General features: G+C 38.1%; 1 protein-coding gene across 2 annotated transcripts in view; it reads left to right on the top strand.

Moving 5' to 3' along the window:
* Positions 1-26,939, top strand: part of DDX46 (DEAD-box helicase 46) — a 36,875-nt gene extending 9,936 nt beyond the window's left edge. Inside the window, exons 5-23 of one of the 2 annotated variants that reach the window (XM_073355535.1) lie at positions 179-344; positions 1,332-1,483; positions 1,793-1,906; positions 3,278-3,443; positions 3,953-4,073; positions 4,437-4,612; positions 5,655-5,776; positions 6,722-6,800; positions 8,783-8,865; positions 10,298-10,462; positions 14,886-15,048; positions 15,709-15,902; positions 18,132-18,269; positions 18,908-19,057; positions 20,031-20,204; positions 21,685-21,903; positions 23,213-23,357; positions 24,103-24,176; positions 24,965-26,939. In XM_073355535.1, the coding sequence (XP_073211636.1) occupies positions 179-344; positions 1,332-1,483; positions 1,793-1,906; positions 3,278-3,443; positions 3,953-4,073; positions 4,437-4,612; positions 5,655-5,776; positions 6,722-6,800; positions 8,783-8,865; positions 10,298-10,462; positions 14,886-15,048; positions 15,709-15,902; positions 18,132-18,269; positions 18,908-19,057; positions 20,031-20,204; positions 21,685-21,903; positions 23,213-23,357; positions 24,103-24,176; positions 24,965-25,012 (2,649 nt within the window). In that variant the 3' untranslated portion in view covers positions 25,013-26,939. Of the gene's footprint in view, positions 1-178; positions 345-1,331; positions 1,484-1,792; positions 1,907-3,277; positions 3,444-3,952; positions 4,074-4,436; positions 4,613-5,654; positions 5,777-6,721; positions 6,801-8,782; positions 8,866-10,297; positions 10,463-14,885; positions 15,049-15,708; positions 15,903-18,131; positions 18,270-18,907; positions 19,058-20,030; positions 20,229-21,684; positions 21,904-23,212; positions 23,358-24,102; positions 24,177-24,964 lie in introns of both variants that reach the window. The other variant, XM_073355534.1, reaches the window with a different exon arrangement.
* The last annotated feature ends 296 nt before the right edge of the window (positions 26,940-27,235 follow it).

Below are 27,235 nucleotides of genomic sequence, written 5' to 3'. Positions count from 1 at the left end.
TTTGTGTCACTATAGAGTGAACCTGAGATATATTAAGTTAAACTTGTATTGCAGTGTGTTTTATATTGTGCAATCCTCAGACAAAACTCCCATAGATTTGAAAGAGGAGTTTGTATAAAGAAGTGCAGAGTCAGGCCAATAATTCATAACTTTTTAGTTTGGTTGTTTGTTCTCATAGAACTTTGATCAGAACAAACTTGAGGAGGAAATGAGAAAACGAAAAGAGAGAGTGGAGAAATGGAGGGAAGAACAGCGCAAGAAGGCTATGGAAAACATAGGAGAACTGAAAAAAGAAATTGAAGAGATGAAACAAGGGAAAAAATGGAGCTTAGAAGATGATGATGGTATTTCCTTAATATTTTTATATAACAATTAACAGATAATTGCTTCATTTTGTAGTTATAAACCCAGCTTTTAATTACCATATTTGATTTTAAAACTTCAGTTATTTTTCAATGAAATGTAAAATGATGAAATCTAGACTTCTTCATGGTCCCAAACAGCTGGTGGGGTATTAGGAGAAAGAGAGGACAAATGATAGAGCAATAATGTTGTGCAGTTATTCAGGTCAGTTATGGGGACATAATGGTAGTTTATCAACATATGTTAACACTCTTTTCTTCTCCCTCTTACTTCATTCCCAGTTTTTAAAAAATTCTCACCTAGGCTTTGGACGTTTTTGTGGACCCAGTGCTTTTCTGGGAACCCGTAACTGCTATTTTGAACCCACTAAAATCCTAGCTAAATTGCCCATTTATTGATGACCTCTCTCAATACAGCCAGTTCCTCACAACCCTTGTGGAGAATCTCCATCCTGACATCTCCCCAAGAGAGGAGGAGTCTTTTAAAATGACCACTCCTGGCATTAGAGGAGCTCCTGCAGGCTGCGGGAGCATGCTGGCTCCCCTGGCGTCTCCAGACTGAGTGTCTTCTTTCAGGGAACATTCCGCTTCCAAGGGGAAGGGAAAGTGCCCATGTGGTATCAATGGGGAAGGGTGGCCTTTGATTCCATGGTTTCTCTGACTGGTGACTAAACCCTTAGACAACATAAGAAGATTCCCATCCCTTCTGCTCCAAGATACTCTTCTTCCCCCGTGGCTGGCTCTACCCCTGTAGAGAGGGTGTACTTCTATTCTCATGATGTTCTTCACCTTTGTTCTGTAAGTTTACAGTAGTGTCGTCCCCTCCACCCCCATTTGTATGCGCTTTATAAACATTTTTCAGGGTTCTGTACAACTGCATTGTACGAAATGCAGGAAAAAATAAGGATTTTGGAGTTCATAAGCGCAAATGTTTTTCATTTAAACAAAAATATTTCTCTGTCCTACTAGATGACGAGGAGGAGACTGCAGAAGGGGAAAAAGAAGCAGAGGAGATTGAAGATGAAGAATTAGATCCACTGGATGCTTATATGGAAGAAGTTAAAGAAGAGGTCAAGAAGTTTAATATGAGAAGTGTGAAAGGTGGAGGTGGGAGTGAAAAGGTAAAAAATTAAGCTTGTCTTTATCTATTTTAAGTAGTGTTAGCATTTTAATATAGGAAAAATGATATTGAAGAACACATTTTAAGAGGGAAATGATGCAAACAGACAAGAGGTTAACTACATGTAATGCCTACCTGTCCATAACCTTTTATCTCCCCAAATCAGCTGTTTGATATTAACCCTGAGGAAATCTCATCTCAGGAAGTGGGAGCAAAGCCACTCAGGAGTATACAGAATTTGTACATTCTGCGTAGTGCGTTTCCATGCTCTCTGTGGTAGTATAATGGTTTTCCTTAACTGTTTTATTAGAAATCTGGGCCGACTGTTACCAAAGTAGTAACCGTGGTGACAACCAAAAAGGCAGCTGCGGAATCAGAAAAGAAGAAAGGGGAGCTCATGGAGAATGACCAAGATGCAATGGAGGTAACTGAAAAGTCTTAGGTGTTTATTGTGGAAATGGGCTGTTCGTTTTTTTTGCAAAAAGAGGCCATGATTCAGCAAAGTACTAAAGCGCACAAGTAGCCCTGTTGGCTTCAGTGGTACTACTTACATGCTAAATGTTTGGCATTTGCTTATGTATGTTGTTGAATCATGGCCAAAATAGAGCTGACACAGATTAATTTAAAAAACACCGCAGCTCGCATGGTTTTGTGTAAGGACAACATGGTATTAATGAAAGCTAAATTAATGGATCAAGTTGTTTAGGTTGATAACGTCTTGATATAATTGAGTTGATGTGTGGATGTCTAAACTTGGTGCACATACAATTTATATACAGTTATTGAAATTATGTATTCAGTCATGGCAGTTTTGCATGTGAATGACCAGTTGAACATCTAAGTGGTCATTTATGTATGTAGCTACTGAGCCCACATATTCAGTCACAATAGTTACATGTCCATTTGCATATGTTTAATTATAAAAAATCTGGGTCTTACGTTTATAGTTAAATTATCTTCACACTTTTAAAGTGCCTTTAATTTGAGGATCTCAAAATACTTCACAAACATTAATGAGTTAAGTATCTCTGCTCCCAGGGAGGTAGATATTTTCCTTTTACAAATTGAGAAACAGGAGCCAAAGAGGTTTGATTTTTTGCCCAAAGTCACACAGCAAGTGTGGCAAAGACAGGAATACAATGCCTGTCTTCTGACTCCCAGTCGTGTGCTTCTATTAGGTAGCACTCCAAACTCAACTAATAAACTTGTCTTACACTGGCTGTATGAAATAAATATGCAATGTTGATACTCTGCAGGGGGGCTTGCATAGCCTCCCTGCACAATTATTGGGTCCAAGCTTATCAGAGCAATTCGTCCTGTGTCCAAACTACTCACATAACACTCGAGAAAAGGGATATCAAGCGATTATCATATAAGGTGCTGTGGTTTTTAGGCCTTAAATAGGTTTTAAATCTCTCCGCTCTGCACTGGCAATTGAATAGGCTGGATAAGTTCCATTGCATGAGAATCTTCTTTTTTTCCTGAATCACTGTTGACTAGTTCTAGATGGCAAGTGCTCTCCAGATGTCAGTTAAGATTGGTGAAAACAATGTGGGAGCTGGAGAAAAGGTGGGGAGTGGTGAGAGGGGAAGTTCCCAAAAGAATGAATGTATGTAAAACTAGGGAGATCCTTGAAGCTTAAAGTAATTCTCCCTCTCATAGATGGTTTTGGTGCAGTATAGGAAGAGATAAATGTCCCCACTCAATAATGTTCCATTACTATGTCAGTGAAAAATCAAACCTTTTGAAGAGGGTTTTTGTCACTGAATATATTTTTGATTTATTATCTGTACAGTATTCGTCAGAAGAGGAGGAAGTTGATCTTCAGACTGCCCTGACAGGCTATCAGACCAAACAGAGGAAGTTGTTGGAACCAGTGGATCATGGAAAGATAGAATATGAGCCCTTCAGGAAAAACTTCTATGTTGAAGTTCCAGAGTTGGCTAAAATGACCCTAGATGGTAATGGCAAATAAAAATTAATTTTGTAGGGTAGTTTTAATGGAAGATAATGTCTGTCAAATTTAGATATGCATGACACCAGTGAGTTCTTTAGGTCTTATCCTTTGGACATAAAGCCAAAATTCTGTGGACCATCGAAAAGGGATGTACATATAATTTGAGTCATTGACATAAAGCAGCAACCCTATTAGTTACAGAGGGGAATTGAAGCGTGCAAGGGAATTTTCTTGGTGCAACTTGACAGGCTGGAGGTGGGGGAGGGAGATTGAATCACCCCATCAGTGAGTATTATTGATGTACTGTTACTTTCCATTTAGTTATACTTGTGACCTGCTCACTGAAAGTTTTTCACTACACTTTCTACATACTCAGCATCTGTGTCTGTAGCTAGCTAAAATCTGTTGCATCATGTTCAGAGACAGTACATTTCAAGTAGACTTTGAATCAGAAAGCAGAGAAACACTTGAAGTTTGATTGATTGTGTATTAATCCATAGTGTGTTTTTTCAGAGGTAAATGTATACAGGCTGGAAATGGAGGGAATTGTAGTCAAGGGAAAAGGCTGCCCGAAGCCAATCAAAACCTGGGTACAGTGTGGTATTTCCATGAAGATTCTTAGTTCACTTAAGAAGTAAGTGAACAGTTTATGAACCGAAATATCAGTTGTTTCCATTGTGTCCTTGTGGTGTTATACTGTGGAGTGTTCAGGCCAGGTACTTATTTGTTTTACATATTCTCATTGTATGGTACTATGTATACCAACTATCTAGATTAAGGTGTTCACTCAGGATTGCTCTTCTGGGCAATTATAAACTATTCTTCCCCACTAATTACATAACACACATTTCTCCACTCTGTATTTGTTGTGCTGTATTTTTGCATGGAACTAAAGCTACCACTCAAGTAGAATATGTAAATCTTTTCATCAGGATTATGTCCAATTTATGAGAAATCCTTTTTTGCTCCTGACAGTACTTGTTTTTCTTTCTTTGAGACATGGCTATGAAAAGCCCACTCCCATCCAAACTCAGGCTATACCAGCAATTATGAGTGGACGTGACTTGATTGGCATTGCTAAAACAGGAAGTGGAAAGACCATTGCATTTCTGTTGCCTATGTTCAGACACATCATGGATCAGAGGTCATTAGAAGAAGGAGAAGGTCCAATAGGTACAAATCTTTGTTTTCAGATATTGACAGATTAAAAAAAAAAAGGGGGGGGGGATAAATTTCAAAGTCTTGGATACCATAATTTAAACATCTGTGTTGATTTTGATTTTTCTAGTGAACTGTGTTTAAATGCACTAGTTGTGGCTAGGATATATCGTGATGATAGAACTCTGTGCGTGATATAAATTCCCTCTATCAGTGTGTAACTTTGGGGCTGATCTCCCCTTGCCAGAAGGTAGAATGAGCTCTGGGATGATGCCACAGAACCTACCACAAACATTTCTTCTGGCACAGCTCTGTTTTTAAGCTCTGATTCGGCAAATAGATTAATTGTACATCTGTTTCATGTACATTGAGGGATTTTTTTTGCTTACTATATCTCTTTATATAGAACTACTTGTTAGGAAGAATGAAAGGGAAGTTTGCACCCTTTGATTTTTTCATTGGAAATTGGCACAGGGCTGATGCGTGATTTTAACAGTCAGTGTAAGTCCTCTTACTCATTTTAAGACCTGAAGTACAGAATTCTCAATTTGTTTTGTCAGATATTTCTTTATATGCTTCTATAAGATTTGCAGAGGGGCCTTCAGTTCCTCTCTTGGCATGTTGGAGGAACATGTATTTCATGACTGTACGTCAACCCTGAGAGGCTTTTTTCTTAAAGTGAGCACTGAAGGTTCTGCCAACACAATGAGTCTCAAAAATGTATTTTGCTGTATGGTTTGTACTTGGGAACATTTGCATTTCCACTCAACTACACATTTCCATATACTTGAAAGGAGGAATTTATCATTTATTCTACTTTCAGGGTGGTGTTGGAACTATGGTCAAGTTTATTTTTTAGTTCCAGGGCAGCCTCAGCTACTGTAGATCTCTTGAAATAATGTTCTTTAAATGAACAGATAATAATTTATACAGTACAGTTTTGTTAGTCTAAAAGAGATGGTTTAAACTTCACCATAAAGGTTCGATTTTTGCCATGTAAAGGATCAGCGTCTCCTAAATTTTTTGTGGTTACTGTTTTAATATCTTTGTTTTTTAGCTGTCATCATGACCCCGACTCGAGAGTTGGCTTTACAAATTACCAAGGAATGTAAGAAGTTCTCAAAGACACTTGGGTTTAGAGTTGTCTGTGTCTATGGAGGAACAGGAATCAGTGAACAGGTACACTTAAAGCATATTTTGTTTATCAGAAATCACAGAACATCCGTCATTTACCAGCTTTGCTCGGTGGGTGTTTTCCCATAAATCCAATATTAGTTCTGAACTCTCATTTTTGCTTTTCTCTATGTGTTGGAGATTTGGTAGCAATTAGGTTTCTTTTAAAAGCCTGCTTTTGACTTCCCCTCACTACCACCTTTGCACGTGCACGCAAGCATATGTTGCCAGAAGTCAGTCAATCTGTTTGAAGTTTCTCATGTATGGCCCATATGTCTGACAATATTTTTTTTAATATAGTTTGGTGGTAATTAAGCAAAGCTTTTGTGGGATATGATAGTTTGAAATAAGGATTTCCTGTTTCCAAAAAGTTTAACTTTTTTGATATCTCCTATCTCAAAAAAGAAGGCCGAGGAACTCTTTTAGTTTGAAACCTGTCTTTTAGTTTGATTTGTCTTTAACGAGTAATGCTTTTTGACTATTTTCATAAAGCTTGATGGATTAACTTTGAAGTTATGCAGTGTTTATTAACCAATGGAAACGACAGAATTTATAAATTCCATAACCATATGTGATAGAACTTAATATATTCACAGCTGTAGAGATATTTTAAGATCCCTACAGGAATTGCCATAATATGTAGGGTTTGTTATAATATACAGACGAACGCTAAGTTATGTAGGAATCCTAGCCCTTTCGTGTGCTCTGCTCCAGATTGTAGCAACTCCAGGTCTTCATAAAGCATTGTTTTTTAAAAAGTAATTTCCAAACACTAAGGAAATTGCCAAACAAAATCTTGAAATAAATAATCAGTATTCTACCAATGTTGTTGTAATTTATAGTTAAACATGAATGGTTAATCACAGTGAATGAAAAAAAATTACATAAATCATTCAATCCATAAAAACTTCAAATGGTTTGTTAAATTTAATTTATTGTTTTTAAAATCAGATTGCTGAACTAAAAAGAGGTGCTGAAATTATTGTTTGCACACCTGGACGTATGATTGATATGTTAGCAGCTAATAATGGTGAGTAGAAACTTCATTCCTTTAGAGAGATTTTTATATATTTATTTTGTAATTCTAATTAACAAATTCAGGAAATCATGTTGTTTTTTTATAAAATGTCTTCTGGTTTTTATTTACATCTCTTGAAGCTGTGATATCTGTTTGTGGCATTTCAGAAAGTACAGCAATGAAAATGGCTCTCTTCAATTATTAGCTTCATTTTTGAAGGACAGGCATTGTAACATGCTTGAAGAATTTCTAAGAGTTTATATGTGCAGTCAGTTTATAACTCTGTACTCCAGATTTCTGGTACTCTTAGGTGGTTTAGGGCTTGTCTACATGGCAAGTTACTTTGCAGCAAGCTAGATTGTGAATCTACACCTCACCAACTTGCTGTGCCGTAATGTCCCATGCGGCACTGCTGTCGCTCACTGAAAATCCTAAAGGCTTTCTATGCTTTCAAGTACCAGTGAGTCAAGCTGCTCTCATTTTCGGTGTGCTGTAGCAGTACTCATAGGGAATGTTACTGTTCAGCAAGCTGGTGTGCTGTGGATTCACAACCGAGCTTGCTGCGGATTAACTTGCCATGTAGACAAGCCTGTAGATAAAGAAAGGCTTATTTATGTAATGCTTGCTTATTTGACTTTCCATTGCCCAATAACTGATCTTCAGCATTAGCACAATTTAACAGCAGTTCACTTTTGCATAAAAGAGACGTAGCTGTACAGAAGACTTTGCCTTTATCTGTTGCTAAAAACCAAAAATTGTTACCTGAATGACCTTCTATTTAAAATGTTGAAAAAATTAAAACTAGTGTCTTCCCAGATCAAATACCTGGGTAGGTTAAAATGAGATACTGCAGCTTTAAGAGGCTTTGGTTTACTGTAATCATTGCATGCTTGTTAGACAACGTTTGATTATTAAAATATTCCACATCAAACCACTAATAAACTGTTGACATTATTTAACTTCTGTGGAAAAAGTTCCTTCAAGACTTATAGAACTGGGCTTCCAAGACTTAAACCGTCAAAGGTAGGTACATTAATGCTGTTCCCAAATAATTTTGCAGAGTTATTATTTGGGGATGCAAATATTAACATGTTAAATATGTAGATTTTTAAGAAATATTTTTTATCTCTATTATTGCTTGAAATCCAATGTATTCTTCTGTCAACATCTTTTAAAGATAATGTTATTTAATTCACCTTTTTTTTTTTTTTCTCCACCTCTCAGTGTTTTTATATTCACTCTTTAAGGGGTGCCTTTTTCTGCTGCTTGGGAAGGCTAGTAACTTGTTTATCCATGACCATTTCAAAATGAGATATTTGTACAGATGTACAACTTTTTGCTTGCTTTGATTTCACTTGTACCAAAGACTGGGGTTCTTGTTACTTTTTATCTTGGCGGGTTTAATAGACAGGTTTTAATATGCATATGTTTGTTAGTAAAATGTTGGTTACACTTTATTATTCTATTAGCAATTAATTACTACTATCCTCAAATCATTATTTCTAAATCCAATGAGGCATTGCAGAGTATAATATAGAGGGAAATTTTGTGAGGCTTCATCAGTTAGAACTGGAACTTTGCCTTCCACACATGCGCTGTAATCTCTAATATGTTTTTTCCTAGGTGGCGCTGTCAGATAATGGCTGATGTGGCTCGTTGTTTCATCTCAGTCTTAGTTTTATGATGTGTTTTGGCGAGGGCTGTTTTCTGAATTTTACAGGTTCTTCTGGCCCTATGATGGTACGCACAAGAAGAGTTTGACAAAATAAAGGGCCTTGTGCATCCTTACACATTTGCCAGAATGTATATGTCGTTAGAACAAGAAATTTAAAACACATATGCTGAATTCCTTAAAACAAAAAAACCCACCCTAATTTACTTTGTTTGTTAGAAGCTAGTCAGAATACTTAACATTTTACGTAAAATTACTCCTGAGGGGAAAGAGAGTTCTGTATGATATTGATTCCTCTTTTTTTCTCTCTCCTTTTTCACAGGTCGGGTGACAAACCTTCGCAGAGTTACATATGTTGTACTGGATGAAGCAGACCGAATGTTTGACATGGGTTTTGAACCTCAGGTAATGAATGGCAGAGTGGATTTTAAGTTTTGACTGTAGTGGTGAAGGAGAGATGGCAATGGAAGTGACTTTAGGACATACTAGGCTTCAGCACATTGTTCTTTCTTAAAGGATTTGGCTGGGCACAGGTAAAGAGGGGGAGAACTAATTCGATTAAACCTACATATTATCAATGCTGTCATATGATGAGACTACCAGCCCCTGGTCAGCAAGGCGTGCTGGTTTTGGGTGACAGTTTGTAAGCTGACTGAGTTTTTGCTTTGATCATGGTTAGGGCTCCGTGTCTGTCACAGAGGTTGCAGAAGTCATGGATTCCATGACTTTCATCAACCTCCATGATTTCTGTAGTGGCCGGTGTGGATGACTCCAGGGCTGCCAAAGCAGATGGCTCTGGAGCCAGCTGCTTAGGCGTGCCCAGAAACAGTCACACCGGCTGCTGCTGGAGCAGCCCTGGGGCCAGCTGTGCTGGCTGCTTCTCTGGCAGCTAGCTCCGGACAGCTGGCCCCGGGGACTGCCTGAGCAGCGGCCAGTGCAGCTGGCCCAGGGACCGCCTGAGCAGTGGTCTTGGGGGTGGCCGGAGCAGCCGGTGTTTGTTGGCCTCTGGCAGACGGTACTGCTGCTGGCCCCGCCCCCTACCTGTGAACAGCGCCTGCCTCCCCTTCCCCAAGATTCAGTCAAGGGTATTTTTAGTAAAAGTCATGGACAGGTCACAGGCTGTGAATTTTTGTTTGTTGCCTGTGACCTGTCCATGACTTTTACTTAAAATACCCATGACTAAATCATAGCCTTAATCATGGCATACTTTAGGGTTACCCAGTAACCTCTTGTCTATGTCAGAAAGCATGTGTGGTTTTCCCCCAATAAATATATTTCTATATATTTGTTGATTTAGAGACCTGGAATGGGCTGTTGAACCCCTCTGGAGCCCCATAGCTGGCTGGGGATTGTTCCCTCAGAGCAGGCATTTTGTAAGGCTGTTGCCCGCTGCCTTAGAGGCTCCATTATCTCCTTGTATAAGCCCTGGAAATGACTGTATAGCAATACAGTGAATCTCGGTGGTGAGGCCCCCATTCACAGGCAGCTTGAGGCTTCTAGGTTATGCCAAGGGACATTTATTCCTCCAGAGTTGGGAAGGCCACCACCCTTGTTCCCCTGGACTGTGAGGCTTGTGTTGTGCCTCAAAGCAGCACTACAACATCCCACCCTTTTCCTTTTCTGTAGTGGTTCTACTGCGTCCAGCAATTTCTGCTGCTTTTCCAGTGAGCATACACAGACTCCAGAAGATAAAACTTGCAAAATTATATTTATATTCCGTGCAAAGCCATTATTCCTTAGTTTTTAAACTGACAGGCAAGCGTGAAGTCTTGTGAAGTCCATTCCGTCTTGTGTAGAACACTTTTTGGTATTAATTGTAATTTTACTCTTCAACCAGGTCATGCGCATTGTAGACAACATCAGACCTGATCGTCAGACAGTCATGTTCTCTGCCACCTTCCCCAGAGCTATGGAGGCATTAGCTCGCCGAATTCTGAATAAGCCAATTGAGGTACAAGTTGGGGGCAGGAGTGTTGTCTGTTCTGATGTGGAACAAGAAGTGGTGAGTGTTGCATGGCTGCATCTTTTTTATCTTTTTGTTTCATTAGTGATAAGACATTTCTGATAAGACATTCATATTTAATACTGAATGCAAAATCATATATTAAAGGCTATTTTACTTCTGGATATTTTTATGGGCTTAAACCATTAAAAATACCTTCTAATACTTTCACTCAATGAAGTAGTAAATAATTTGTTAACAATGATCTGAGACACTGACTTGAAAAACTAATCGGTTTTACTTGACTTACCTTGTAATTGATTGGAAAGGACAGCATATTATTGATAAAATTATGTCAGTAAATAAGATTATTTTCCCCCTTGCATGTATGCCCAAGGGATACAACTTGTTTGTTTGGTGTAATGAGTTGTGGGAGATACAGAAGGTTTCCAGAAATGTTTGCTACTACTTAAAAGAAAACGGCACCTATTTTGGCTAGCTCAGCAGCATGAAAGTTCTCACGAGGCAAGCAGTCCTCCCGTGGGTAAAACGTTAAATGTATATGGTCAGTTACAGTTAAGAAGTGGCATTTCTGAGCTGCCATCCTAGTTAATGTGACATTAGATTATATGGAAGTTCAGAAATGACAACTGTAATGAAGAATGTTTTTTAAAAGTATATGTTCCACAGTTTGTTCATTGTACAAGTGCTTCTTACCTTGTGAATTTTTAGACTGTTGGTCTTAGCAGGTGGTGCAGTTGTTTCTTTAAATTTTCAAACATCCTGCTGATCTGGTAATATCTTATGGTTTGTCAGTTAAATCCTAGTATAATGGTATTTTTCTTCAAACAAAGGTATTGCTTAAAGGGGTTTAAAAGGAATTGCTACGTTAAAGTGTGTTTTTTATTTGTGGCCTTTCTTGTTTTTATGCTTTCAAAAGTTTATAATGGAATGCTTAAATCAAATGTTTATTATCCTGCCCTATCTCTGATGGCCACATTCTCTGAATGTGAAAACAATTGCCTTGCCAAATAATTGCAGCCCAAATCAATGGATAAGTATGAAGTTATATTTGTAGTCAGTTTGGCTTGCCAAATAGTCGCTTTGCTGCGCTACTCGGTGGTGTCTTCTTTCATGTGCCATTTTTCATTAGAACATTACCGTTTCTGTAGCAATGTATAAGGTATATTAGTGAGTACTAATGCAGTTACATGGCAAAAAGCTTGGTGAATGCAGAGTTCAAATTGCCTAGTGATAGAACGTCAAACTCAGCACAATTGAAACCTCTGAAAACCAGGAAATAGAGTTAAGGTAAATGCCCACTTAGCCTTAGCTCTGCACCCCTGGAGGTAGCAATAGCCACTGGAAATTGTCAGCATGCCCTTCAGCTGCAATCCCTGCATTATGTGTAGCTGTATTGAATAGTGGAGGAAAAAACTGGGGCAGCTTGTGTGCTATCAGAAGAAAGAGGTGCATGTGTACCTTGAGGTTTCAGTCTACATCATTGCAATATGAAATTGTGTAGGTTGTGCCAGTAACCAGGCCCTGGGGTCTTCTTGTTGTGGGTATTGTCAACAGGGAGATGGGATAGGAGAGCAGTCTGTGGATTTAATGATTAGGTAGGGGAAAGTATAGGTTTAGGTGGTATCTTGTGTGCAAGTGTGAAGGAGTTGCAAAAGAGTCTGAAGTTGCTGTTAAATTTTACAAATGTAGTAGTCTGTCGGTGGAATAGACTCCGTGTAAGGGACGTGCAGTTTGTACCTGTCCATTACGGGGGGTGGGGTGGGGCGGGGAGAGTGTGTGTTGTGGGGCATTCCTCAGAGAGCAGAGTTAAGGCTGAGTGGGTGTGACCGGGGTCCCTGTGGGGGCCAGCTGTGGGCACTCAATTAGAGTGAACTGCAAAGAATGGGGCAGATAAATCCCCAAAAGCTGGTGGATATTCCAGTACTTAGCTTTACCAAGCTAGCATAAAACAGCTTCTTTATTATCTTACTGGTTACTCAGAAGTCCAAACAACACAGTTCCCTTAAAGTGATCCAGCCTCAGGCCTCCATCCAGGTACCTAGGTCAAATATGATGATTCCTGAAAATCTTATTTCATCATGTAAAAGAAAAGGTTCTACCAATCCCAAAGGATCGGACACATTACCTGCCAGGTTATTGAATATTCCAGATCTTACCCAAATACACACTACAGCCAATTCTTATTAATTAAACTAAAATTTATTAAAAAATGAGAGAATGGTTAAAAGATCAATATGCATACAGACATGAGTTCAGTTAATTGAGGTTTAGATTCATAGCAGTTGGTGAGCTTTGTAGTTGCAAAGAGTTCCTTCAGAATTCAGTTAATAGGTTATAGTCCAATGTCCAAATATCATATTCCGGGTGCACCAGCATAACTGGGAAGACAGAATCAGGACCCAAGGATTTTTTTATACAATTTCATGTCCTCTTTGACAAGTTGGGAGTTTCTCCAGGAACAAAAGGTAATTAAGATGACTTTGAAGGTGGTCCATCACCAGTACTTAGCTATAGAATTAACATAAGGCAATTTGCTTGTTCCTCCACCATTCACAGTATATTTCAAAGAGAGGTGAATACCAAGATGTCCCGTTTTTACAATTTATTTAAATGCTAGGATGTTCTTTTGATCTCTGAATTATCATAATACAGCATAGATAGGGACTGTTGATTACACTGTGTACCCTACTCAGACATATGTAAAAACACAAGCATTATCTCCCCACATGTCTTTTGAGGGCTATTTTATTTTGCAGGATGTTTAACCCTTTCTGGCCATGCGTCAGAGGGTGTTTACTGTAACTCTATATTTCCTGGTTTGAGTTTGCTGACTTAGCTTGTGCCCTGCCAGAATATCTATCACCAGACAACCGTAACTCTCCATTAATGAAGCATTTTGCCATTTAATTTCTAGGTTTTTTTTAAACCGAAAGAAAAATGTTTGTTGGTAGGAGTTAATGGTCAGTTAGTCCTCACCTACGTTTGCAGTTGATATGCTGCTGTGAGTAGGTAATATTCTTACCCCATGTCTACACTAGCACTTATGTTGGCAAAACTTTTGTCGCTCAGGGGTGTGGAAAAAAAAAAACAATAAAAAAAACCCTTGAGTGACATAAATTTGCCGGAATAAGTCCTCATGTGCACAGCATTGTGTCATCGGGAGACGCTCTCCTGGTGACATAGCTGCCACCACTCATTTTGCTTGTTTTGTTATGTCAATGGGAGAGCTTTCTCCTGTTGGCATAACTCAACTACATGAGCAGTCTTACAGTGGTACAGCTATGCCACTGTAAACTTGTGTCGATGTGACCTTAGGATGTGTCTTCATTGTAGACAATAACTACAGCGATGGGAGAACCCTTCCTATAGTTAATCCACTTTCCTGAGAGGTGATAGCTAGATTGACAGTATTTTTCCATCAATCTAGTGCTACCCGTACCAGAGGTTAGGTTGGCATAGCTACGTCTCACAGAGGAGTGGAGTTTTCACACCATTGAGATGTAGCTATGCTGATGTAAGTTTTCAGTGACCATCCCCTACCTTTTATACAGTGCTGTTCATCAGTAGATCTCAAAGAACTTTACATCATTTTCCCCTTTTACAGATGGAAAACTGAGTCACAGAGAGGTGAAGTGACTCCCCAAGGTCACCCAGCAGGCAGAGCTAGGGAAAGCCCCCATCCAGTGGTCTTTCCACTAGGACACATGATTGTTACGTGATTCCTAAGTGCTCCTCCCGTACATTTTGTTATAAGGAAATGGGGATAATGGTGGTGCTGTGAAATGTTTCAATGTGTAATTTTTTTGTTTAACAGGTCAGGTAAGAGAGAAATTTCATCCACGGGTTATGTCCAAAAACCTTGACTGTTCTATTACTGGCATGTCTTTATTTCCGTCTTCACCACCTACCACACCATTCCCCACAATGTCTAGCTCCCCACCAACAGTTCCAGCTCCCCTTCCCCTACTCATCCCTTTAGAAATCATAAACATGTAAGAAGTTGCTCCTTTCTGTCTCCTGCCCTGTGTTGCTGTGTACACACATCACAGCCAGCAGTTTAATGAAGGGCTGCACACTACCTTGGTTATGTAGCCTGAGCTTCACACTTAGGTGAGCCCCTCACTCCTACTACCCACCACCAGCTGGGACTCCTGACCCTGCTTCAGCTAGGCTTCCCCAGCCATGCCCCACGCTGTTCGGCTATAAACAAACACATGTGCACCTCCCCTCCCCTTTGCGGATAGTAATGTCACTAGTTTCTTTACTAGGTTTTGACCAGCTTAGCTCACTGTCCGCTTTAATACTCCCACTTCTCTCTGTAGATGCAACACAAAGAAAATCCAGCTTCTGTTCACAGTATTCGTATAATCAAAGCCCAATAAAAGGAGTTAAGAGTTTGTAATGCCCATAATCCAGTGGAAAGTGCAACGTCTCTTTGTTTGTTCTGTTTGCTTTTCAGATCGTGATAGAAGAAGAGAACAAGTTCTTGAAGTTACTTGAGCTTCTGGGACATTATCAAGAGAAAGGATCAGTCATCATATTTGTCGATAAACAGGAACATGCTGACGGGTTGCTGAAAGATTTAATGAGAGCCTCTTATCCCTGCATGTCACTTCATGGAGGTAGTATGCAATCTTAAGGGTTTACATTATTTTAAACTAGAATAATAGGATTGGGTAATTTTAAAGAAATGTTTTAATTTTTTCCATACAATACCATTATAGACCTTGGAATATTTTCTCCCTCGCCACTGTGGTCTTTCATTTGAGAGACCTATATTTTTCTCTGTTTGAATGAAACTGAAATTGACATGGTGTTTTTAACCTATAAAATGCCATAACATGGCAAAATCTCTCTTTATGCAGCAGGATTATGAACTGGTCTGGCAGTAACACATCTCTGAGAACAGTAGTAGTTCATTGCTATTGCAGACCAGTAGGGGGAGTATGAAATGGGTTTTTGTAGAGTCCACAAAACTGTTGGCTGTTAGGTTTCCATCACCTACTTTCTTAAATTACTACTGCATGGCAGAGAAATCAATCTAGAACACAGAGTGGAGCATAAATAATTTTGCTCAAGCTACTCTAGTGCAGAAACGAAATGGTTTATTGTTCTGGAGTTAATTGAATTTTGTGTTAGGTTTTGGCATTTTAAATAATTGGTGAAAGTTCCCTGATCCTGTGTAAAGATGCTTTTTATTATTCTGAATCAAAAGAAAATAAATGCATGAAATTAAATCACACAGAGTTTAAAAATGAACTATTTTGTGTGGCTCCTTGCAGGTATTGATCAATATGACAGAGACAGCATAATTAATGATTTTAAGAACGGAGTATGCAAACTTCTTGTGGCCACATCTGTAGCAGCACGAGGCCTGGATGTAAAGCAACTAATGCTGGTAGTCAATTACAGCTGTCCCAACCATTATGAAGATTATGTGCACAGAGCAGGCCGAACTGGACGAGCTGGCAACAAAGTATGTACATGTAATTATTTGTTCTTCTTAACTGTGTTTAGAACCCTGCCCTGTTTGTTTAATATAGTTATCCAAAACAGGGATTGGGAGAAGAGAATGTTTCTTTGGTATTCGATGAGAAGGTATCCTAGGGCCAGGCACTACAGTAATACAAATATTAATAAATAATGAACGCTGTGAGGTTTTTAGAGACATCAAGAGTAAGGCAGTGGTCTAAATTTTAAAACTCAGCTTCCTGTTCTGAACCAAATTTGTGTGGCACTTAGGAAATGCTTACTGGAGTAAGGCTTCCCCATGAATTTGGCTCTGTTGCTGAACATTTGATACTGCTCATGCTTGGAAATGTGCGTGAGTGACGTCGGAAGATTTCATGTTCCAAACTTACAACCATGACCAGACTTAAATAAAAAGCTTTAGATTTCATTGTGAATGGTTGAATTATTGTATCACTTTACATGCTAAGCACACGAGTTAATTCTAGGGCTGTCAAGCAATTAATCGTACGATTAAAAAATCGTGATTAAACAATAATAGAATACCATTTATTTAAATATTTTTTGATGTTTTCTGCGTTTTCAAATATATTGATTTCAATAACACAGAATACAAGGTGTACAGTGCTCCCTTTATATTTTTGATTACAAGTATTTGCACCATAAATAAACAAAAGAAATAGTATTTTTCAATTCACCTAATACAAGTACTGTAGTGCAATCTCTTTATCATGAAAGTTGAACTTACAAATGTAGAATTATGTACAAAAAAAACTGCACTCAACAATAAAACACTGTACAATTTTAGCGCCTGTAAGTCCACTCAGTCCTACTTCTTGTTCAGCCAATCGCTCAGACAGACAAGTTTGTTTACATTTGCAGGAGATAATGCTGCCCGCTTCTTGTTTACAGTGTCACCTGAAAGTGAGAACAGGCGTTCGCATGGCACTGTTATAGCTGGAATCACAAAATATTTACGTGCCAGATGCACTAAAGTTTCATATGTTCCTTCATGCTTCAACCACCATTCCAGAGGACATGCGTCCATGCTGCTGATGAGTTCTTCTCGATAACAAAACAAAGCACTATGGACCAACGCATGTTCATTTTCATTATCTGAGTCAGATGTCCCCAGCAGAAGGTTGATTTTTTTGGTGGTTTGGATTCTGTAGTTTCTGCATCAGTGTTGCTCTTTTAAGACTTCTGAAAGCATGCTCCACACCTCATCCCTCTCATATTTTGGAAGGCACTTCAGATTCTTTATCCTTGGGTTGAGTGCTGTAGCTATCTTTAGAAATCTCATATTGGTACCTTCTTTGTATTTTGTCAAGTCTGCAGTGAAAGTGTTCTTAAAATGAACATGTGCTGGGGCATCATCTGAGACTGCTATAACAGGAAATATATGGCTGAATGCGGGTAAAACAGAGCAGGGGACATGCAGTTCTCCTTCAAGGAGTTCAGTCACAAATTTAATTAACGCATTTATTTTTTAAACGAGCGTCATCAGCATGGAAGCATCCTCTGGAATGGTGGCCAAAGTATGAAGGGGCATACAAATGTTTAGCATATCTGGCACGTAAATACCTTGCAATGATGGCTACAAAAATGCCATGCAAATGACTTTTCACTTTCTGGTGACGTTGTAAATAAGAAGAGGGCAGCATTATCTCCTGTAAATGTAAGCAAACTTGTTTGTCTTAGTGATTGGCTGAGCAAGAAATAGGACTTAGTGGACTTGTAGGACATTGTTTTGTTTTTGAGTACAGTTAGGGAACAAAAAAACCTATATTTGTAAGTTGCACTTTCATCACAAAGAGATTGCACTACAGTACTTGTAGGAGGTGAATTGAAAAATACTGTTGTATCATTTTCACAGTACAAATATTTATAAGATCCACTTTTGTTTTAATTACAGAATAGAATATATGTGAAAATATAGGGAAAAAAATCCAAAATATTAATACATTTCAATTGATATTCTATTTAACAGTGTAATTAAAACTGCGATTAATCGCATTTAATTTTTTTAATCACGTGAGTTAACCACAATTGATCAACAGCCCTAGTTAGCTCATATTCCTCTTTAAAAGGAAGTTCATATTAAAATATCCAGTTTTACTTTTATGTAGTTTAACAGCACTACCTGTGCTGCAATGCTTCAGTAGAAAAAGAGGTCATGGGTCTTAATGGATTATTAATACTGATTAAATTCACGTTGTTTATTAAAATTCAATAGGGATTTGCATTCACTTTCATTACTGAAGATCAAGCACGGTATGCTGGTGATATAATTAAGGCTTTGGAATTGTCAGGGAAACCAATTCCTGCGGAGCTGGAGAAGCTCTGGAGTGACTTCAAAGATCAACAGAAGGCTGTAAGTAACCTTTTTCTTCCTTCATGTGTTTGTGGTTTTGCTACTTTGCACATAACTCTACACACCTAAGTAATCGCACTAACTTCATTGGGGCTACTCATGTGAGGTCAAAAAGGTGTTAAATGTTTGCAGGATTGGAGTCTGAAGTGTTTTCAAGACTCTTCTTGTGAATTTGATGTTATAACGATGTGTATGTGAGCTGTCTTGAGACCTTATTTTTTCAGAAATCCTATAAAAGACAACAACGGTGCTGTAGTATTTATATTTTATTTATATTGGTCACACCATCACACTATTTGAGCACATGGTTCAAAAATTGAATATAATGTGTTTCTTGTCTGCCAAAGAGAAAATTCTGTTATCTCAGGGAATATTTCAGTTTATACAATTATATTACTCAAAAGATTTGTTTACATCTACTTAGTTGATATAAAATAGCTGTTAAACTTTTCATTGTAAAATAGTTGTTTCAAGGTTTGAAAAGCCTGATAAATGTCCTAATTTTGTCTTGATTTTTTTTTTCATTTAACATCATTATCAGTTAGATAAATAGTCTATATTCACAATTGTTCTGGAAGTGTCTTTTAAAACTTTTAGTGTTTGAAGTGACTTTTTAAAATAAACATTCCTGTTTATAGGAGGGGAAAATTATTAAAAAGAGCAGTGGATTCTCTGGCAAAGGATTCAAGTTTGATGAAACAGAACACGCTTTGGCTAATGAGCGAAAGAAACTACAAAAAGCTGCTCTTGGCCTGCAGGATTCAGATGATGAGGATACTGCTCTTGATGTAAGCATTAAGGGGGGGAAAAAGTGTTTTGTTTTTTGGTTTGTTTGTTTTTTTTTAAGGGATTTCACTGTATTCACTAAAATAACCCATACAGGTACAACTGTAATAAATTGCAGAATGCATGGATTTCTGCTATTCCACACACCCCTCTAACTTACTAGATACCTCTTGTGTGTAAATCTGTATGTAATGTATGAGTGCATAGACCTCATAAGGAGTTAAAAATCTGCCATTTGTCACTTACTGGTATTTTATAAATAAGATAAATATGGCTATTATTCCATTCAAAAGGGCACAAGCAGTTTTTCACCTTTGCAAAGTTAATCATCTTGCACAAAATAAAATAGTCACACTCATTCACAATAGTCTTGTAGTATAGTGATGGAAAGAAATATATAGCAGCTTTTCCCATTTCTAAATCCATATTAGGTACCTTTCCTTAATATTTGCTACCTTTTCCATGATCTGGAAAATTACTCTGACTACTGGTACAAAGGCTGTAGAAGAACTGCTGGAAATCCTCCCTCACAAACCAGCTCTGTAGCCTTCACAATGTGAACGCTGCCCTCCTCTGTCTCCCGCAGCTGAAGGGTGAGATTTGTGTACAGAACTTGGTGCATCAGTTTGCACTTAAATGGCACTTCCTATGTGAGAATCTCAAAGTGCTTAACCTTAATTAGTGTGAAACTGATGGACTCAGTATAAATCCCTTGTTAAAGGTAGAAAGTAAATCTGTGGCATGGCCAGAAATAGACATCCAGTCTCCTGATGCCCAGTCTGTTTCCTGACCAAAAGATCATCCTTCCTCACTGTAGCACTGTAGTTTTGTGCAGGCTCTGTCAACGTTTGTTGTTGCAAGATTCAAAATTTATTTTTTGAAAAATAAAGCAAATGTACACGGATGTTTTCTTACCATATGTGGACAAGAATTGCATAATGCTGAATGTACTGATATCCTTGTTCTATTCTTTAGATTGATGAACAAATTGAGAGCATGTTCAATTCAAAAAAAAGAGTGAAAGACATGGCAGCACCGGGAACATCTAATGTTCCTACACCAACAGCTGGTAATGCAGAAAAACTGGAAATTGCCAAAAGACTAGCTTTAAGAATTAATGCTCAGAAGAATCTTGGAGCAGAGGCACAAGTATTGGTCCCTTTTCACTTTAAGGTCACCCTCTCTACCAAGCAACAATTTTTTACTAAATGTTTAATAGAATGTATTTTTGTTTTACAGCCATGTTAACGTATTGTTCTATTTAGCTTTCTTATTCGGTACTTAATGGTAAATCATATGAGTCTTTTGACTATCTGTTTTGTAACCCTTTTGATGTGACAAAATGCATTAGCACAAAAACTGGAACCCCTGATCTGCTTTGACACAAAGGGTTAATTATAGCTAATTTTACCAGTAGTGACTAACGGATTTGTTAAATTATAATTACAAAATATCTGTCTGCTGAAGTATGTAATATACAATACGTTTTCTCATGGTTGTAGAACTCTGTAATTTAATTTAAAATGTATATGAACTTTAGTAGCATTTTGCAGAAGATGGGTTGTTAGTTTTTGAAGTTTCCACCTTTGGAATCAACATAGTCACCATGAACCTTTGATTCTTAGGGGGGGGAACTAAAGAGGAAGAGGAAATTTTAATCCAAATCTAACTTCCTAGTTAACAGCAGTCAACTCACTCCTGTTATAAAGCATTAATAATGTTCATCTGAAAGTTTAAGCTTTTTAGAATATATTGCTGTGAAAGTTATTATGTATAAGATAGCTTCTTGTTTAGTGTTGGGGGATTTCAATTCACAATGTATAATGTCTTGGATGAACTAAAGTAGTGGCTCTCGACCAGGGGTACACCTACTCCTGGGGGTACGCAGAGGTCTTCCCGGGGTTACATCAGCTCATCTAGATATTTGTCTAGTTTTACAACAGGCTACATAAAAACACTAGTGAAGTCAGTACAAACTAAAATTTCATACAGAAAATGACTTGTTTATACTGCTCTATAAACTATACACTGAAATGTAAGTGCAATATTTATATTCCAATTGATTTATGTTATAATTATATGGTAAAAACGAGAAAGCAAGCAGGTTTTCAGTAAGTGTGCTGTGGCATTTTTTTTATTTCTGTGTCTGATTTTGGTAAGCAAGTAGTTTTTAAGTGAAGTGAACTTGTGGGTATGCAAGACAAATCAGACTCCTGAAAGGGGTACAATCGCCTGGAAAGGTTGAGACCCACTGAACTAAAGAACAGAGTATATTGTCAAAGCAGTCCTTGTGCACTGCCGAGTTTTGATTTCTATCACAGGAAGGAGCGTATGCTCCTTTTCCTAGCTTGGTAATTGGACTAGAAGTGTATGGGATGACGTAAAATTACGTTTTGTTTTGCTGACGGCAGTCTGGAATGTCCATAGCATTTAGAGTAGAAAATGTAGCAAGGCTTTTTTTTTTTTTTTTTTTTTCTTTTTTGGGCGGGATTGGGAAGAGTGTTGAAGCTGCCGACATGGGCATTTATTATGTGTAGAAATGTAATGAAACTCTGGTGCTGAAAAGGCCAGGTTTTTATGGTGCTGCCTCTGGGTACCTTGTAATGAATGTAGACTTGTTTTATTACAGGATGTGATGCAGCAGGCTACAAATGCTATCTTGAGAGGAGGCACAATTCAGGCTCCTACTGTATCTGCCAAAACTATTGCAGAGCAACTGGCTGAAAAGATAAATGCCAAGCTCAATTATGTGCCCATAGAAAAACAAGAGGAAGAAAAACAGGAGGGAGGACAAAGTGAATCATTTAAGAGATACGAGGAGGAATTAGAGATCAATGACTTCCCACAGGCAAGCATCATTTTTTTCTTTAATCATATTTTAATTCCAGTCACTTAACACAGTGCTTTACTGCAGACTCTTTGTACAAGTTTTTAATGTGTTTGTTCCAACAGAGAGGTTTTGTCTGTGTCTCAGATCTTTATCAGCTGTATCCAATAAAGCTCCGTGACATTAGCTCAGCTGTGTAATCTGCACCATGTAAGAGATGCATAATCTTTCAGACACATTCTAAGACTGTTCCTTACCACATGAAAATGTGAAGCTCTGCCCTTGATCCAGTCAGCATCTAAATCTTATTGAATTTTCCTATGTAATATTGAAAAGATCTGGCCTTTCTTCTTTGGCCACACTACCACAATTCTGGTCCAGACCCATATGTCTTGATTATTACATCTCTTCTTAAACTAAGATTATTAGGGGAGATTTTCAGGGGCATAAAAAGTAGTTAGGCACCTAACTCAGTCAATGGGAATTAAGTGCATAACTGCCATTTATGCTTCTAAAAAATCTCCACTGTCAGCCTTTTGGAACAGGGACTATCTTTTGCTCTCTGTCTATACGTTGTCTAACACAATGGGGCCCTGACCAGTCATTGGACCTCTTGGTGCTATTCTAATACCAATAAGAGTAATCACCTGACTAGTAAAATTAGTGAGAGAGATGCGAGTTTGCTCTTTCCTGCCTGCTCTTCGTAATGCAAGTACAGTGTAAATGTTTAGTATAATTCCATGAGTTTTCTCAATGGGACTCAAATTGCATGCACATAACCACAGTATGGGCTATATCCTAGCCCTGAGTTTGTTCTTCATATGCCCCTACCTTTGTACACTAGATCATAGTAGGTGATACACAAGATAGCAGTTTGCCTCATTCTTGAAAAGAATTTGTAACAGTGTGTCTTAGCAGTTATTTCTGTTGAAATCTCAGTGTCCAAGTGAATGAAGTACTCTTTTTCACACTTCAGTCTTCAAGCTTCTAAACTTCCCACAGAGTGAAATGGAAACACTGGCAAGCTCTTTCCAGTGGTCCCGTACATCCATCATTCTCTTTCCTCCACCTTTCTTCTTCTTCTTTCCCTGAAGTAAGGGGTAGCAGTGCTAATGTATTTTATGGCATACGTTTGTTTGGACGTGGGTGCTCATTTTTTAAAAGAACTGATTAAAACCCATTTGCCCTGGAACACATTTCTGTTTAAATAGCTCTCACCATATAATTTTGTTGATACATTTTCTGTCTAGAATGTCAGCTAACCCTCTGGTTCCTCTTTTATAAAATGTCTTTCTCGCTGCTCCTCTTCCTATACCTTTTTCTTGTGCAGACTGCTAGGTGGAAGGTTACCTCCAAGGAAGCTCTGCAGAGAATCAGTGAATATTCTGAAGCTGCCATTACAATCAGAGGAACGTATTTCCCTCCAGGCAAAGAACCCAAGGAAGGAGAACGAAAAATTTACTTGGCTATAGAGAGTAAGTACGACAGATATTTAAATTTAAAAAAATGTCCCCAGTACAGTGTGAAACTAGACATGAGAATCCTTGTGGTAATAACCATAATCATTATTGTAGTAACCTTTGGGTCCTCACTCCAGACCATTGTTGGTTATGGAAATGTGGGCACCCAGGGAAGCCACTCATTTGTCTCGATAGTTTTTGCCACTTGGATCATGGTGATGTGAAGACCTCTCGGGACCAACATCCTACCCAGACTAAAGGTGCTTGCTTACATGGTGGCTGTATATGAAAATATTCAAAAAAAGAATAACAAGAAGAATATACTTGGTGCTAAAAAATGAGAGGAAACTGAGCGACCTTATTTGAGTTGCCATGGAAAAGAGACAAAATGGTGCTGTTATCCAGCAGCACTGGGCAGGGATCATACCTGTTCAAATCTATTGTGTGCAACCTATGGCCCAATTAATCTTACGTTTACTCTGGCATGCTCTATTGCTGATGTGAGTTTGTCTGCAAAGTAACCTGTTGTTTTAGGTGTTTGTGGGTAGTGTGAAATGTGACTCGAAATTTTAAGTATGTCCTTTGTTTAAAAAAACAAACCAGCCCTGGTAATAAACACTAGTCGAGAGTTCAACTGCAAACTATTAAAATGTGTTTGGCAACCTATACGGTGCTACTAGAAGTAACTTGCAGTTTTACTCTTTCGGCGTTGTGTGTGGAAAAGATTCTAATATTTTGTTTCTTCCTGTTCTGTCTCCAGGTGCCAATGAACTGGCTGTGCAGAAAGCAAAGGCAGAAATCACTAGGCTTATAAAAGAAGAACTTATCAGACTGGTAAGTGAAATACAGTATACTGTATTTCAGAAGAATGTGCTTGGCTTTTTAAAGCTTTACAAGTACATGTTTCAGAAAGTTTATACCAATGCTAGAGCATAAATCTTTATTAATATCTGGGACAGGAAGCTGCAGATCTAAAATATGCTGTACTGGTGAACAGCAAAGAAAATACATTTCTCTGTTCCGTGGGTCAACCCAGGCTCATAGGTATTCTATGCAGACAAAAGACATCAACAGAATTTTGTGACATCACTTTAAGGGCTAGTTCTTACCTCACAAAACAGTTCATTTCCTGGCTTTAGCTCCATTAGGCAGAGCTGGGCATGTAACAGATTGGTTTTTAACTTTTCTTGTTTTTAGTTGTTTGTACTGTGTTGAGGTTAGTTGCTCCATGCAGCACGCCAGGAGCAGTAGTCTTCTGTATTTAGAGTTATCTTGCTCCTCGTTTGCAAATCAAGGATTGGGAGACTGGAATTCTGAATTCTTCAGAAGCACAGGCCTTGGCTTTTTGTGGAGCAACCTACAATAATATTGCGTTAGACTCAGGCAGAACTGCTGGTAGCAGACACTTCTCAACCCAGCTGCTCGTGGGTTCCATTGCTCTTGTGCCTTTATTGATCTAGCTTTGCTCTACTTTTAAAATTGCTGAACTCTACATAAAAATTCCTTCCAACTGTCAAAGAAAGGGTTATTGCGGAGCAATTCTAATAATGAATGATTCAGCTGTTCACTTGTCTGTTTTCAACTAGTGCTGTGATTGACTTATTTTTCCTCTTTAATTGCAGCAAAACTCATACCAACCAACCAACAAAGGAAGATACAAAGTTCTGTAAATATTTGGAGTAACCTGTCTGCCAGCGGCTGGTGTCTGACACTTCGTGGCTTCTGTTGTCTTTGGTGTTCACACTGCTTATTGTAAATTAAGATATTTTTATTTTTTCCTTGCTGACATTTTAACACAAAATTGATATTTGCTGAGACAGCTCATTCTCTTCACTAAGGTTAGCAGTCTTAAAGCAGACCAGCTTTGTCAGGGCATGATGTAATTGCAAAGTATAGTTTATATAGTTTTTTCACTGAAAAACTACTGAATAAAACAGATTTTAATTTTCCTGACATTCTGATATAATGTAAATTAAATTATTTTGGCTTTGCTTTGGAATTTGTTAGGGTGTACTTAAAACTTCACATTTTAGGGGTAGTTCACACCTTTTAAGTTTATTGTGGAGTAGTAAAACAGCCAATATAAGAGCAGAATTTTCCTCTCTAATCTGTAGCATCTCTGTGACCTATTCCATATGCATTCCCTCTGCAAAACCCCCACTGATGTCAGTGAGAGCCCTGTGCTGATCAGAGTTTAGAATTTTGTCCTAGAACAATTAGGGTGTAGTTTTACAGATATCCCTCCCCTCCCCCCCATCCTTTTTTACTTCCTACTTTGCCTTTATCATTTGGGGAATAGAATAGTTAAATCTTTGGGTTTCTTGTAAAATGAGACATTTTGTAGTATAAAAATGGCTTTCAGATTTTCTCTAAATGTCAGCATTTTAGGATTTGATTTTGTTCCCATTCTTCAACCTTGAGTAAATAAAATAAATAAATCTCAGCAAAAGAGAGAAACCACTTTTGTAATCAAGCATAAAGTTTGACACATTTTTATAGTGTTATATATACATTTAATGTGATTCTTTCAGGATGACTGTTGTTATACTATTAGAGAATGGCTTTCGACAAAAAATTAGCTTTGTAGGTCGGCTCCACAAACGACCCTTATTGCAGTGGTGGAACATGAAAGCTTCCTGGGAGTCAACTTTTTTGAACCCACTTCTCCCTCATCCCCAGAAGTCATTAATGTTTCACATTGTTACTGTCAAGATTTAATTTTTTTAACCTCTTGTCTTATCTGTAACCAAAGTGACAGATTGTTGAGTCATTCTAGCAGCTGAAAAAGCTTTCAAGAAGATGAAAACTTACAAGGCTTTTTGTAGAAAGCTTTCCTGACCTGACATCGTGGAGGAAAAATATATACTTTTAAAATAGCTATGTGTATGTACTGCTTTAACCCTAGTGAAGAACAAATCAAATGCTTGCATCATGGTTATAAATTCATTTTTTCCAAAAATCAAATATTTTGAAGTCCACTCCAGTTCTGAGATACTAATACATTTGTAGATGTAGAAAAAGAGAAAACCGGCCATATCCACTAAGCACTATACATTTACTCTGCCAGGAACAACCTTAATACGATACCTAAGAAAGTTTAAAAAAAAACAAAAAAAAAAACACCTGAATGGAGCCAGAAGTAGCACATATAAGAAAATCTTCTCAAAGTTAAAACAAAACCTCAGATATTTTCAAAATCAGATTCCCTTTAAATGTTTCGGGCTTCGTAGTTAGGATTATTTATTATGTAAGATGTTTCACACAGTTTGTGCTGACTTGTCTAACTTTTTGACAGTGCTGTAAATTGCAATGTCCCCCAGAGTTGTGGTGGGTTTTGATATGTTTGGTGTAGAGCACTTTCAGGTTCAGGCATTCTGACTTTTTTTTTTAAACGTCTTTGGTTTGAAATGTTCGTGATGATATCTACTGAGCAAAGCTCTGATAGACATACTTCTGAGATTTCCAGCTCAACGCTGTTGGATTTTCAGCGAGGTTGGACAATGTACAATCTTCCAAGGTTTTTTAAATGCAATGTCAATATTCATATTTTTTTTAATTCCTCTAAATAAAAATAATGTCCATGTGTTTTTTCTGAAATGCTCTTTCCGATGATGGTTTTTGCCCTGTTTGCTGTGCCTCTGCACTTGTTTCTATTGCAGCTCTGTGCTCACTAATTGTAGCTGCTCCTTTAAGTGTAGGGGAACACGTTCACTATCATTACATTAGAATCTTTGTTAGGAATGGAATGAAAAGCAGCAGACAGACACCAGATAGTAAAACTGCTGCAAGAGAAACATCACTTAAGGTGCTTGGGTACTTGGGATGGGGAGGGCCAGCAATCTGCAAGAGAGGAAAAAAATGAGACAAACTCTTAACAGAAATAAATAAGGCAA

Source organism: Lepidochelys kempii, chromosome 8 (genome assembly GCF_965140265.1).
Source record: "Lepidochelys kempii isolate rLepKem1 chromosome 8, rLepKem1.hap2, whole genome shotgun sequence".
Lineage (NCBI taxonomy): Eukaryota > Metazoa > Chordata > Testudines > Cheloniidae > Lepidochelys > Lepidochelys kempii.
Note: the sequence above shows the minus strand (reverse complement) of the source record. Positions and strands in the feature narration are given on the sequence as shown.